Source organism: Oryzias melastigma, linkage group LG24, assembly GCF_002922805.2.
Source record: "Oryzias melastigma strain HK-1 linkage group LG24, ASM292280v2, whole genome shotgun sequence".
NCBI lineage: Eukaryota > Metazoa > Chordata > Actinopteri > Beloniformes > Adrianichthyidae > Oryzias > Oryzias melastigma.
In genome coordinates, this window is record NC_050535.1 from 18778860 (window position 1) to 18793482 (window position 14623).

The 14623-nt window shown below is 40.0% G+C and overlaps 1 protein-coding gene across 1 annotated transcript in view; it reads right to left on the reverse strand.

The window, feature by feature from the left end:
* Positions 1-14623, reverse strand: part of man1a1 (mannosidase, alpha, class 1A, member 1) — a 128043-nt gene that overhangs the window by 8327 nt on the left and 105093 nt on the right. Inside the window, exons 6-10 of the mRNA XM_024290774.2 lie at positions 11561-11684; positions 11393-11486; positions 9248-9363; positions 2224-2443; positions 10-182 (exon numbers count right to left, since the gene is read on the reverse strand). Coding sequence (XP_024146542.1) covers positions 10-182; positions 2224-2443; positions 9248-9363; positions 11393-11486; positions 11561-11684 — 727 coding nt within the window. The remainder of the gene's footprint in view (positions 1-9; positions 183-2223; positions 2444-9247; positions 9364-11392; positions 11487-11560; positions 11685-14623) is intronic.

The window sequence follows — 14623 nt, forward strand, 5'->3', positions numbered from 1 at the left end:
GGGTTTTACCTGCACTGCCTCCCAGCCCCACTCCCTGTATTTGGGGTCGTGGGTGAACCTCCACATGTACATGTAGGTCTCGATGACCTCCGGCCGCAGGATGAAATACTTCTCGTTCTGGCGGGTGGCGATGGCCTCCACCCCGCCGTCGAAACGGAACGCCTCTGGACCGAGCTTCAAGGCTGCAGAGAGCAGAAACAACAGCTGATGAGGGCGGCTCGGGTCAGGAAATGTTAGTTCACGAGAAACCATCTGTAACGTGAGCCGAGGACCCACTCTGATCATCTGTTTAACAATGACTTTTAATTAGATAATCTAATTCATCTACTTTGATTTAAGCCTAATAAGAGCTCATTTGGATGTATTTTTATCCAAATTCATGACAGATCAAAATACAATTTAAAAGTGGCTTTGTGCTTTACTACAGCACACTTTCAACCTTTCAGCATGACACTTAACGTGTCAAAAAAGAGAATCTGTCACATGACTCCAGTTCAGTGTGAACGCAGCATTTCACCGGGTTTGGTTCAGAGCGTTGCACTTTTCTCCAAAAAGTGCGACTTACACTCGTAGATTTATTTTCAGAAATTAAAAGACTTCACGGAAGCAAACATCAAATCCAAAAATGAGATTAAGGCAAATTTTGAAAAGTTAACATGCCTCTAATTAATCATGATAAAAGTAACTAGATATATAGCATTACCTGGGATAATGTAAGTGTAAAGATGATAGCGCTGATAGCTAAAAAATGCTGAAACTGATAGCTAAAGATGCTCTAGCTGATAGCTGAAACACTGAAGTCGATACCTTGCCAAAATATTAGCTAAATGTTAAAATGGCTAATTTTGATAAAATAGCTAACATAATGCTAAAATATTAGCTTAACTCCAAGTTAGCCAAAAAGACTAGAACAATTTCTAATTTTGTCAAAACAGCTCGCATAAAACTAAAATATTGGCTAAATATTAGCTAAATTTAATAATTAACTAAATAACTTGAAAAAGTCTAATTTTGACAAAACAGCCAGCACAATGCTAAAATGTTAGCTTAATTCCAAGTTAGCCTAAAAAACTGGAAAAAAATTCTAAATTAGCCAAAAAAGCTAGCATAAGGCTAAAATATTAGCTAAATATTAGCTAAACTCAAAAATTGCCTAAAGAACTTGAAAAAGTTTGATTTTTACAAAACAGCTAGCATAATGCTAAAATATTAGCCTAACTCCAAGTTAGCCTAAAAACATTGAAAAATGTCTGATTGTGTCAAAACAGCTAGCATAATGCTAAAATATTAACTTAACTCCAAGTTAGCCCAAAAAACTGGAAACATTTCTAATTTTGTCAAAACAGCTAGCATAAAGCTAAATTATTAGCTATACTCCAAACATGCCTAAAGTCTAATTTTGACAAAACAGTTAGCATAATGCTAAAATATCAGCTTAACTCCAAGTTAGCCTAAAAAACTGGAACAATTTCTAAATTAGCCAAAATAAGCTAGCATGTTGCCTTCCTTGTTTCTGAGAGCTCTCGGTTACCATCCTCTCCCACTAGCTTACACCAACCTGGAGCAGAGCAGGGAGCTTGTGGCCTGTCCAGCATGTTGTCTACATCACAAATACAATCTTTTTCAAACAGCTTTTTTTCATCTGCTCCTGATTCACAGCAATTTGAATAAAGAAATACTCAGAAATGCAGTTTTAATCGGAAATTTCATTATATGTGTCCGTCAGAAAAATGCTACAAGAACATGTTAAAAACACCAAAGACACAATTTTCATTGGAGTGGGTCTTTAAAGTCCCCATTTAAAAAAATGTTCCCAGTAGTGTTTTAATTATGAAAATTCCAACAACTTAAATGTCTTAAAAAGTCATTTTTCATGCTGATCTGAAGCCTCTGTTTCCAAAATCTCCTCTGAGGCACGCTAGCCGGACCAGATGAGGGTTTAGTGCATGTGCAGCAGAGCTGTTGTGATGGAAAGAAGATCATTCATTCAAACAGAGTCTGTCCAAGACAGTTTGATTGATTTAAAAGGAGAAATACTCAGAAATGAAAAAAACAAAATGATTTCTTATTACATTTGTTCTCACACATACATGTTAAAAACTACAATTTTCATCAGAGGGGACTTTAAAATGACTCATCCTGAAGGTATCAGTAAAAGAGATGGCCATCATCATCATCATCATCATCATCAGCAGTGTGTGGGTATGTGCGTGGGGGGGTTACCTGTCCTGGCGTACGATTCGTGACAGGTGCGGGCGATCTCTGCTGCCAGCTCCATCTGGTGGCCCGTCTTGTCTCCAGGCGCGCCGTCGGCTCCCAAAGCGATCATGCCGCCAGCGAAACACGTCAGGTGGCCCATCTTGTGCTCCAGCAGCCCCCCCTTCCACTCGGCTATGTAGGTCAGCCCCCCGCTGGACTTCCGGACCAGGCTGGATTCTATGGCCTGAGAGAGGAACGCGTGTCACTTTAATCAGAGGATGTCAAATCAAATGTGTTCAAATGAGAGAAATTAGTCCTGCTTTGGGTTTTTACATAAATAATGTTGGATTTACATTAAAAACCTATCAAATATGAACTTTTTAACCTTCATTCTTCTTTTTTATTAAAATTTTATGAAAAACATACACTCTAGAGCAGAGGCCCCCAAACTATGGCCCGGGGGCCGGAACCGGCCCCCGGGCCATAGTTTGGGGACATCTGCTCTAGTACAAGATTTCTTCTGCATAAAATGTTACCATGGCAACATGCAGAGCTTTGGGGAAATATTTTGTGCTGAGACTGTAGCTAAGAAATATAAGCGAGTCTCGTCATTTGAAATAAATAGCGTTGATCCATCCTAGGTTGGACGCCATCTTTAGTGGGATAGGCTCCAGCAACTCAGTGACCCCAAAAGAGATTTGGAAGGTGGATGAACGGATGGATGTTTGCCTTACGGTCTGGTTTCCAGCAATTCTCTGGCACTAGTCTCAAATGATTTCTGATTTTGAAAGCAAAAATGCTTGTAGTTTCTTTCAGTGTGAGTTCCATAGATCGACTCCATAATCACTTTAAATTGTTTTTCCTCCTGTTGTTATCATCTTCTGAAACTAATAAAAAACTGAGTGAGTGATATTTAGGAGAACTTTCAATTTGGCTTTTAAAATAAACAAAGTTTTTAAATCGACTAAATCTGCAAACTTTAGCAGTCGTGATTCTGCAAACAGATTATTCGTGAGTTCTCTGCTGCCATTTTTGTTGATTATTCTTATCGCTTTTTCTCTAAGAAAACAAAAGCTTTGTATGGACAGAATAAGCTTTTCCCAAACTTCAAGGCAGTAAAAGGGTGGACACGCATAAATGTGAACAAATGTTCAATAAACTTGTTCAGTAGACATAGACAATGTCTTCTGAACAGACAGTGGAAGTAACAACATATTTTTGCCACAAATGGAACCCCATACAGTCCTGGCTGGATATACGAAGAAAATAACTGAATAGTCATTTTCTAAAAAAAAAAAACTTCTGTCTGATGAAACATGGCTTCAACCTGATGAGGGCGGGTCATCTGGATGAATCTTTATTGATAAACTAGAGTTTCTGTGTGAATGTCTTCCTGTTGCATGCTGGGACAGACAGTGTCTCATAAGTCGAGCGGTCTTGTTGCTCAGAAGCTCTAGCTATAGTCCGGCTGGTAGAGCCGACCCGGCAGGTTGGGATCAGTCCGGCGTGACTCCTGAACAAATCTCTCTCCAGCCTCAGAACCAGAGCTGCTGCTGTTCAAAGCCTTCCAGGTTTCCTGGAGGACCTCCATCACTTGGATGAGGTGCAACTATGTGAGTTTTCTCACAACACAACACTGACTTGTGTTGCAGAAACATGAAGCAGGTTTTTCTGGGAGCATCGATCCAAAGCAATAATTTCTTGTTGCAAACATAAAACAAAAGGACCAGACGACAGGAGGAGAGAAAGAAGGGTTTGTCCTCGCTACAGACTGACTCTGGAGGTACATGAAGATCGCACTAACGCTGGTTTAAACCAGGTTTCTGCTGGAATTTGTCACATTCTAAAAAACAAACCTTGGGAAAAAAATGGACAAAAATAGATTTCTGGGAGGGGGAAATCTAAAGAGAGGGTAGAGTTAAAACTGCTATAAAAACAGTGTTTGTGACAGCGCGGCCTCTATCGATTAGAGCGTCTCTTCAGCAGATCTCTGGTTCTCTGTAAAAATGTATGGTCGCACGCTGCTCCACAGCTGAGAAAGAACCTTTTACAACCCCCCTAAAGTCGACTGAAGACTGATGGCGGTCCCTTCACGTGTCGCCTTCAGGCAATTTGAAAAGGTTCAACTAGCAACTTTCAGGTTGAAGGTAGAATATTCCTCCATTAAAGACATGAAGGGATGGGCGGAACTATTCTCCTGAAACGGATCTATTAACATTTGGAAGAGGAGAAAACTTTGGCTGATCTTTTGAGGATGATAAAATTAGCATTTTATTGCTGAGTCAGCAACCATCCTTAAAGTCACACTCCGATCCTCTCTTGATCTATTTTGAAGCGTTCCCTCTGAGTTATGGGCGGGACCGTTAGGACGGAGCAACCCCACCCCCCTTACCCATTGTTCAAAGCTCTCCTGCAAGCTTACAGACCCTCACATTAGTCGTGCAACAATGGGAAGCTATAGCTTTGTCCAAATTCCACTATGCGAATAGTGACTTCCTAAGTTCAGAACAGCAAAGCCAACAAATGAAAGCTATTTAACATAATTTTACATAAATAATAAAAGGTAATTTTACCAATTTCAACAGAAAAATCTACAATTTTTATTTTATGAATGTTCTGCTGAACTGTATTTTCATTTCCTGTCTTAGATCGTTCACAAATCTAAATACAAATTTGAATAATCCTTCAATATTTGAGGTTGTTTTGAAAATACCGACCTTTCATTTGAGCAGATATTATTCTGACAGGTTCTATTTTGACTCATGTTATTGTCACGTCTTTTAGGTGCGATCAGCACAAAAACTGATAGAAATTCATGTTGGACACATTTAATAGAACATTTACATTGCTGCAAGGCTAAATTTATTTGTTGCAATAAGAGGGTTTTGTTGATTTTCAGATTATTTTAAGGGGTAATTGTGAAAATAATAATGCTTTTAATAGGAATATTTTTTAACAGATTCAAATGACTTTTGTCCTTGATTACTTTTATTATCCTGCAGGATCAGACATGTTTATGATCAACAGCAAAGAGGAGCTACGTCAGAAAATAACAACAGTTATTAGTTTTTCTTTACTGTCAGACACGTTGAAATAGTCTGACTTTAGCTCTGTTTTTAGTGATTTTGTGAACACAGAAATGTGATCAACTTTAACTGGACAGAAAAGATCTTCTGCAGATCTACGTCTCTTCCCCGTCATAGAAAGCTAGCGTTAGCATTAGCATAAATTAAAAGAAGAAAATCTGAATTCATAGTCAAACCAGCAGCATTCAATGAAGTTCCTGTAACCTTCATCTAACTATGTGACACGTAAAAAGGGTCTATCATCAAAATCCTCACAATCATAAAGTTTTGATCTGTATATGGTTGTTTATTTCTAAATGCAGTTGAACAAAAGCACAAACTAAAGAAATGAAAGAGTAGAGAAGTGTGTGGACGCTGCAGCTCTGTGTGTTTTGGGGTTTATTGACCCTTTTCCCGCCTTATCTGCACAGAGGCCATGATTTCATCGCCCTGCTGAAGCCTGAAGGGCGGCCCTGCTGCGCCTCTCCTCCCTGACCGCTGTTTGTCACATAAAACAAGAAAGTCTATAATCCTTACAGATCAGGAGGGATTATGGGTAAACCATCGCAGCATGCAGAAGTCTGTATTTTTCTCAGCGCGTGATACATTTTCTTTACCAGGGTGCAGCAAAGAGAATCTTTCACAGCTGAGGCGCATCAGGGCAGCAAGTGAGAAATGCCAGTTCCCGCCCAGAGGCCGAGAGGTTCTGGGCTTCTCCGTTCTGCACCTAGCAGGGCTGTTCATCTGTTCCGTCTCATGTTTTTTTTATTTAAACACCAATCTGTGGTGCTGCCCTCCCATCTGCCCAAACTCACTACAAAACTCCTCCTAAGGTTACGAGGCCGCCAGGACTTCTCTCATGTCGCCTGCAGGGTGAAATAAATCCCAGAGACCTCTTTATTATCTGGAGCTGACCTGGTTTTAGTCATCCAGCATTATTCAACAGCCATTTATTATGACTCAGAGGGTGTCGGCGCTCTTTATCAGCTGTAAACAAACACTTGTGTGATGCGGAGAACGACCTCACATGAAAGCTGCAGCGGTGCAGAGCGGCCTGTCCTCGCCCCTCCTGATGTTCAGCATCAAACTGCATAGAGGAAGCCTTGAAAACAGCTAACTGAAGCCTGTCTTTGTTCCACTCTCCTGATCCTAACGTTAACCAAACCTTGGTGACGCTACAGCTCAAACAGACGGATGTGAGACGAACCAGGCTATGCTATGAAAAGAGTTCAAATATCGGAACTTTGGTAAAGAATCCTCCTTGGTCAAACCAATCAGGAACTCCGCTTTGGCCAGCAACGTGTTGATGATGTAATCAGGGGGTGGAGTCAAAACCAACATGGCAGAGAGTCTGTTCATCCTAATAAACTTTACAATATTTTTCTTCTTTGCATTGAGCGAATAACAAAACACTCCTGTCATTTTATTTGTATTTTTCCATCCTCAGTATAAAGCGGGACAGTAAGTCATCAAACTGGGTCACAGAGACAGAAGTACCGCTGAAAGCGACCGCCAGTCACTTTCAGCGGTACTGCTGCTCCTGCAGAAGATGGTGAAACTCATCGTATCGGGAGAGCCTCTGAATGATCTCATGAACCCAAACATGAAGACGTGATTATCAACAGGCACATCAACAACCTGCCCATTGGTGACAAAGGCGGCTGCCAGAGGGTCCAAATTACAGGGATTATATATATATATATATATATATATATATATATATATATATATATATATTTTAAAATGTAAATAAAACTCAAAAGTTTGATGTAATCAATAAATCAGCAGAGCACGCCGCTCCTGTCCTGTTGCTGTTGATGTCTGGGTTGGGGGTAGGAGATGAGCGCTTTAAAGGGTAACCAAACCCTAAATTAACTTATTTTTGGTTGTTGACCTCTATCAATGGGGCTTTAAAAGTGCTGTCTGTTGGTCATTGCTAAAATGTTGATAAAATAAAATAATTCTTGAAAATCTAGTCAAAAACCATTTGTGTGGTGCCACCTACAGGTTGAATCGAGGTATTACATTTGAATTTTATGATTAGTCAAACTATTCAAGTCCCACGTCATTTCAGAAGTCCCACATCATGATCTGCAGCTCCAAGGATGTAGCGGTCCTGTTCCCAAGTCCCACACCTCTGACTGGATTATCACATTTCAGCTGTCAGCCTCCAACTTCCCTGTTTGGTTACCCTTTAAGGATTGAAAAGGGAAGAGGAGGACACACCGGCTCAAATGAGAGATTTGCTTGGAAATTCACTCCCTTCTGCATTTTGGTCAAAAAAGACAAGTATAATTGATGATCAAGTTTTTTCCCCAATAGCTTTAATAGCTCAAATCCCCTACTTTCCAATAGATTATTGTCTGATCTGTGGTGCAGTCAGTTAGCGCACTTGATTTCAAATGTACAGTTACCCTGTTTGAGCCCCAGCTCTGGCAATCTCAAACTCAAGGAAGGGTGCCAAATTCATTTTTTGCCTCGGGCGCCGTGCAGCCCAGGGACGGGGCTGATTACCGATGTTTTTGTAGAGCTCTTTAAAACTTTAAACCTGATTTCTCAACATCATGCGTGTTTGCTATGAAGCCACGTGGCTAAAAACATTTGACGCAGCTCCCACACAGTTCATGAACACATTTTTGGACGAACATCCAACAGTGAATTTGACTGATGAATCGTGCTGGGTGTGAACGCAGCATAAGGACTGTAATCCCTTTACTTGTGTGAATGCTTAGTAAACATTCACACTATAGTGATTGTCCTGCTCCTTTCTTACGTGGTTCGGAATGTAAAAACTCAATCGAACTTTCAGCAATCTTGGTATCAGAAAGATCAGCTCGTTCAGGATGTTACTACTTCTATTTTTGGTTTTCATAAACTTGATTTTTGAAATATTGAACAAAACATGCCCCATAGGAAATGAATGAGAAAGTCTTCAAATTTCAACATTTTAAGTAGATTAGCAACAAACTTTAAATATATTCATGGGCTTTGTTTTCATCTTCTATATTGATTTTCAAAAAATTTTGAGTTTAGCTAATTAGCAACATGCTAACATTTTTGGCTAATTTGTTATCAAGTGGGGTTTTTATCGACTAATTTATAGTTTAGCTTCTATTTTAGCAACAGGTTAACATTTTGGACTAGTTTAATTTACTGAGGAAGTTCAGGCTATTCTGGAGTTTAGCTAGTATTTTAGCAATGTGCTAGCTTTTTTTTTTGGTAAGTTGACATCTACAAAGGATTTTATTGGGGGCTCATTTTGAGTTTAGCTAATATTTCAACGTCATGCTAATGTTTTTGGCTAATTTAACATTACTGAGGATTTTTTAGGCTATTTTGAAGCTAACCCATAAAGACCCAGACCCATTTTACCTTAAAAATAAAATGATGTGGAATGCATCATAAACCCAGTGGATCACAGAACCCATTTTAGATATTGTTACACTGATGTCACCCATGGGTTCTTATGGGTTAAGCTAGAAATATACTAACGTTATGAACTATTTTGGCATTCACTGAGGTTTTTAGGATAATTTTGAATGTAGCCAAAATGCCGATTTGGAGTTTAGCTCATATTTGAGCAACACACTAAATATTTTTTGCAAAATTGGCATGTATGAGGAATTTTTAAGCAATTTTACTACAAATTTTTCAGAAATTTATTTTCAGCGTCATAATTCTTTAACAAAATTTCCAGTCATTTAGCAAATTCAGCATTTTGCAAATAGCTTTTGTATTTTCAGCAAATGCCTTCAGAAATTAAAGAAAATAGCGTCACCATTTTCAGCAAAAAGCTTCAGGATCTTCAGCGAATACTTCCAGGAAAAAGCATTATCGCAGGTAATGCAACTTTTCTAGTTTTCCTTGCTTTGACGGCTCTTTGATTCTTTGTGATGCACCTCAGCAGCAAACGTATCATAAATAAACGGACGCAGTAGATCACGTCTGGGGAGCACTCACAAAGACAGGAGCGTGTGTTTTACCTGCAGGGAATCGTAGTACATCTTCTTCCCCTCCTCGTCGGTCTTATCAGACATCAGCCAGGCCTTGAGCAGGTACTCATAGAAACTGTCTCCCAGGCCACCAACAGACACGTGATCTGCAGCACACAGACAAACGGGATAAACGTGTGCATCCTCCAGACTGAAGCATCAGCGTGTGCTTGTTATGCCGCGAGCGCTTCCAGGGAGAAAGGTATATTTCGATGACAGTGGGTGAAGGCTCATCCATATGCATGTGTCATTAACAGAGTCCGGCCCCGTTTGTGGAGTGCAGAGATTAAATGTCAGCTGTGATCATCCTGAAGTGATGAGGGGGGTGGGGGGGAGGCTGCTGCTGCTGGAGATAGTTTGGGTTTAAGCCAATAAAACTACCCGACCTTTTACGAGTTCTATATTAAACCAGGAACAAAAGGTTGGAGACAATTGAGAGAAAACATGAGTGAAAATGAAACAGCAGTGATCTGTCGACCTGTTTTTGGAGGTTTTTGCTAAGTCTGAGGATAATCTGAGCAACTCACTTTTAGAAACAGTGAAGAACTTGCATCACTCACTCTGACTTAAACTCTTTTCACAATAAAAGCTGGGATTATCACTAAAATGTTCATGACAGTGACTGAACGTGTACTTTTGTGTGATTATAGAACGAACCGCAGAGGCTTGGATCCATATTTAACCATCTGAGACATGAGCAACATTTCAAGGAGTGCTAGAAATGCAATAAAGGCTGAATTTAAAAACAAAGTTAATGCCGTTTGTGTTTAACCCTTTAACTCCGGAGCTCCAGTGTTCCTGTTCTTTCATTTACTGTAACTTTTCAACTGTTAACACGATCAACATCATTCTAGCAGATTCTGAAGCAGAATAGCAGCGTGATCGTGTTAATGGTTGAATAGTTACAGTATGTTAAATATTTTGTGTTTAAGCCTCAGGTGTCACCATGGTTTTCTTAAGTCTTAAGTTCTTAACCAAAATCCCACAACCTTAAAAACCATTTTTCATGTTGATCTGAAGCCTCTGTTTCCAAAATCTCATCTGAGGGGGCGTGGCTTTTGGAGCTGAATAGCTCCACCCCTAATCCCCCTGTCTGATAATGATACCTCTGTGTCTCACTAGCATAAATCTTCATCCCTGCTACATAAAAACATCCATCAATCTGGGTAATGTCCAGCCGTATGGTTCTGATCCAGATGTCAGCTGGACGAGGAAGTGAAGATCTTCATGGACAGAACTTCCTCCAAAATCCTGATTCTTTCTCCTTCCAGTTCACCAAAGACTCTTTTAGCTAATTCTCCAATGTTTATTGACGTTGCTGTGATCAATACATTCATGAGGGTTTAGTGCACGTGCAGCAGAGCTGTTGTGATGGAAAGAAGATCATTCATGTTAAACTAAAAAAACATGCTTTCCATCGGAGGGGGACTAAGTGTGTCTTATAGTGTGGAGATTACAGTAATGGTCAAAAAAGTAGCAAAAGCAGAAATAGTGTTTATTTATATTATTGTATATTTGGCTAAATTAGTTTTTTTGCAAATAAAGCAAACCTTCAAAAATGTGACAGCTTTTTGATGACATCAGGAAGCTTCTTTTAAAAATCCCTTCATCTTTCCATCAACAAAGTTAACTCGTCTAATATCGACTTGCTTGGGATCAAAGAGTTTTCTCTTTCAACAAGGAGGTTTGGGTCCACAGACGCTCCTGCTGTTCGGCGGTGTTGGTTTGTTTAGCTGACAGTCTCATCATCATTACCACCATTAGGATGGAGAGGCCAAAGTTCTGGTTCTTACTTTCATGTCCTCATTATCCTCAACACCTCCTTCCTCTCCTCCTCCTCCTCAGAACTGACCTCTCTGTGATTACCGTCATTACCTCTTCAGCTACAGGGCTTTAAGAGTCCGCTAATGCATTTCAAATTACACCCTATTGGAAACATGAGGCGTCTGAAGTGAGTATGACAGGAGTTGACTCTGACATGAGTAAATAGTGGGCTGCTGGGATGTGGGGAGAGTCAAGGAGGTTCAAATGGAACGAGCGACAAGATCATGAAGGGATGGATGGAAAACTGCAGCTCAACAGCACCTCTGCTGGTCAGGCTCATGTATGTGGAAGAGAGGGTCAAGGAAAACTTACGTTGACCCCATTGGCCGCTGTTGGGATTTAGGTAGTTAGGGTAGAGTCCCTGAGGTTTGTCCAGCCTGTTGAGCACTTTCCTGATGTTCATCACCTACAGCAGAAACAACATGTCAACACGGCTGAAGGAGCGGGAACGCGCGTGTTTGTCCTCAAACGGGGAATGACCTTCTGAGCAAACTCCGGGTTTCCAGAGAGCTTGCTGAGGTGCATGAACTCCAGATGAAGCGTGCCGTATTCTGCCAGGATGCTGCTGCCGCCTGACGCCCACGGCCAGTTTCTACCAACCCCACTGTAGAAACACAGAGAGCAACGAGAGGTTAATATCAGCAAAATCAACTCATCTATGTGAAGGAGGGAAACTGCTTTATGCTAAAACAGTTGGACTTCTAAAAGTGAAAAACTAAAAATTCCCAGATATTTTTGTGAATTCTTCTCATTAACCGAAAGAGAATTGGACTAAGTGACCCCGCCCCCTGGTTTTCCAAACAGGAAGTACCTGCAGTATTGAGGGGCCTCTGGTGGGGCCAAAGATGGCGCCAGATGAATCTCTGACCGGAAGCAGAAATTCTGAAACTCTTTTAAAAATGATATTTTAAAACTTTTTCAGAACTAACAGCTTTTACAGTTTAATGTGTTAATCCTTTTATTTCTTTCAAGTTAATTTTAACAAGTGTTCAAATTGGTATTTGATGTCAAATTAGTATAACTACATCTGTCCCAGAGAAAAAAATCGACTAAAAAGGTCAAAAAAAGAGAGAAGAAACAAGAAAAAAGGCCAAAAGCTTAAAACGGGGTTCTGGACGAGGACTTCCAGCCAATCATTTTGGGCTCAAATGTTTTTTTTGCCGCTGGCTTTGGCAGGGAGAGGGACTACTGGCTATTGATTTTTGAGCACCATATATTTTCTCTCAGGCCAGATTCTCTTGGCAGTATTTGCTCACGGTCAGTGAGGAGTAGGGTGTGCCAAAATATCGATATCGCGATATTTTGTCCTGTGATTGATTCTCGTGGGTCCTCGTGCTGTAAAACATTATATTAATCATCCTTTGCTGAGACGTTCCGTTGGAGGTTGATAGGGGGCGCATGTTGCAAGTCTGACTGTCGTGAGCATCAATGTGCCTGGCAGCTACATGAATTATTTTGCAATAAGTAGTGGCTCTGCTGTAAATGTTTACTATTGTTAACACTGAATTTTACAGATTATTCCAATTCAGTTGGTGTCAATGCTTATCAAAGACATAGTTTTATTGATTTGCACAAAAGTGTCAATTATTTGTTGCATAAAACAAGTTGTTATGATTGTGTTCAAGATACAAAATAAATGGTGATCTATTTTCCCCAAAAATATGTGTTCTTCTATATAATGTAAGTTGGTATAGATGATTTTTACTAATCATAGTAGTATCGTGATATCATCGATATCGTGAGCCGTGTTTGGTGTACCGCATTGTGAGGTATCCAGTGATTCCCAGCCTAAGTGAGGAGCGAGTACATACACCTTACTGATGACTGATTTCATTACATTTCATTACATTACACTAATTTTTTTATTTTTTTTTAAGAGTAGCTTGTATACCTAGTCTCAGAGTATCCACTCTCCCAGTAGGCCGCTACGCTTTTGATTAAGGTGAAAGCAAAACCAGTAAGGTGGTAGCTAAAAGAGATTCCAGGTCGAGTCATTTATAAATCTTCTACATCTTTTGTCATTTAAGTTTCCCACAGATTCCTAGAAGAGATGAAATCTGATAGTGATGAACGGCCCTAAAATGAAACAAATCATGTTGAAAGTCTTGAGTTTTTCCTCTGTCCCTTTCAGAGCTTTCTGGGTCTGTCCTTCCACGAGGCTGTGACAGCGTTCAGGCCACTTTATCAGTGGATCAGGCTAAAGCTGGGACCAATTCAGCAAATAAATAAAGGAAGGGACAGGATCGTACCACAGGCCTCTCAGAGGGGGTAGGTGAACGTATTAATGAGCATCCTTTAGCTCGTCGTGCTGCACCAGCAGCCTCTTGTTTCCCATTATACCATGAATTTAATTAAGTCAGCCAAACGCAGTGTGTGAATGGCGTGATAGGAAAAAATATATCTCATCTCTTTAGAGAAATTCATTGAAAGGCAGTATGTTAAATTAATTCTGCTGCATGCAAAGAAAAGCAAGTGGTAGCTTTTAACAATAGTTACTCCCCATCACCTGTGCACTGGATCGGTCAGTTCAATGCTTCCTTCAGTCGATGCCTCACACTAAAATCTACCGTCCCGTCACCACGAGTTACAGTGACAATGAACTCCTGATGAACAGGAGAAACTCTTTGGTGTCACTAATGAAAAATTAAATGAGAATTATTTATTATTATTTAACGAAGAAAAGTGACATCTAACTTTTATCACACTAAATAAAATACTATTCAAAAAGTGCAGGATTACACATTTGTTGTGTAATCCTGTAGGTCTGGTACAAGCTCCGGTTCTATGACAATGGAGATTGATTTTCCAACCTGTCAGGGTGTATTCCTCAAACTTAAGGTCTGGAACTTCAAAAGGTCACAGTAAGAAAAGCAGTGAAGCTGCTGCTGGGTGTATCGCTGATGTTCTCATTTGTATGCATCCAAGTTTCACTGGAATATTTCCTTTAATGTCCGTTTTAAACCTTATTAGAAACCGTGAGACATTTGACAGGTTAGTCAGAGGTGCAAACCTCAAACGGATTCATTTTTACTAGAAGCTGCGTCACTGACTAACACTGTATTTGTACAAGGTAACACATTCTAAACTGGTACAGACCTTGATCGTCGGCTGGTCAGATCTGTCAAGGCAGCATTCACATGGTTAATAAAAAAGCTGGCCTGAGCATGGATGGCCTTGACTCATCCAACATGGACAGTGGGTGGTAGTATGCAACCTTTCTGTTGGTTTAATACCTACCAATAAACAAATAATTACTTGAAGGCACTTAAAAATAGTCCTAGAGCTCAATAGAGATTTTATATGTTCTAAAACAGTCTATCTTGTCCAACACAAGGTGAATCAGGGTTCCTACAAGTTTCTTCCGAGTTCAATTTAAGACATTTTTTACACAATGGGTGTAATAAATTATGACCAGTTTCTCCATCTTTTTCCATTGTAATTCAATATTTCCCATTTTAATAATTGATTCCCATTTTATGATCAAATTTGTAGCTTCTTATCTTGTTTTTGATCTGTACCATGATGCTTTAGAGATCTTCCTTC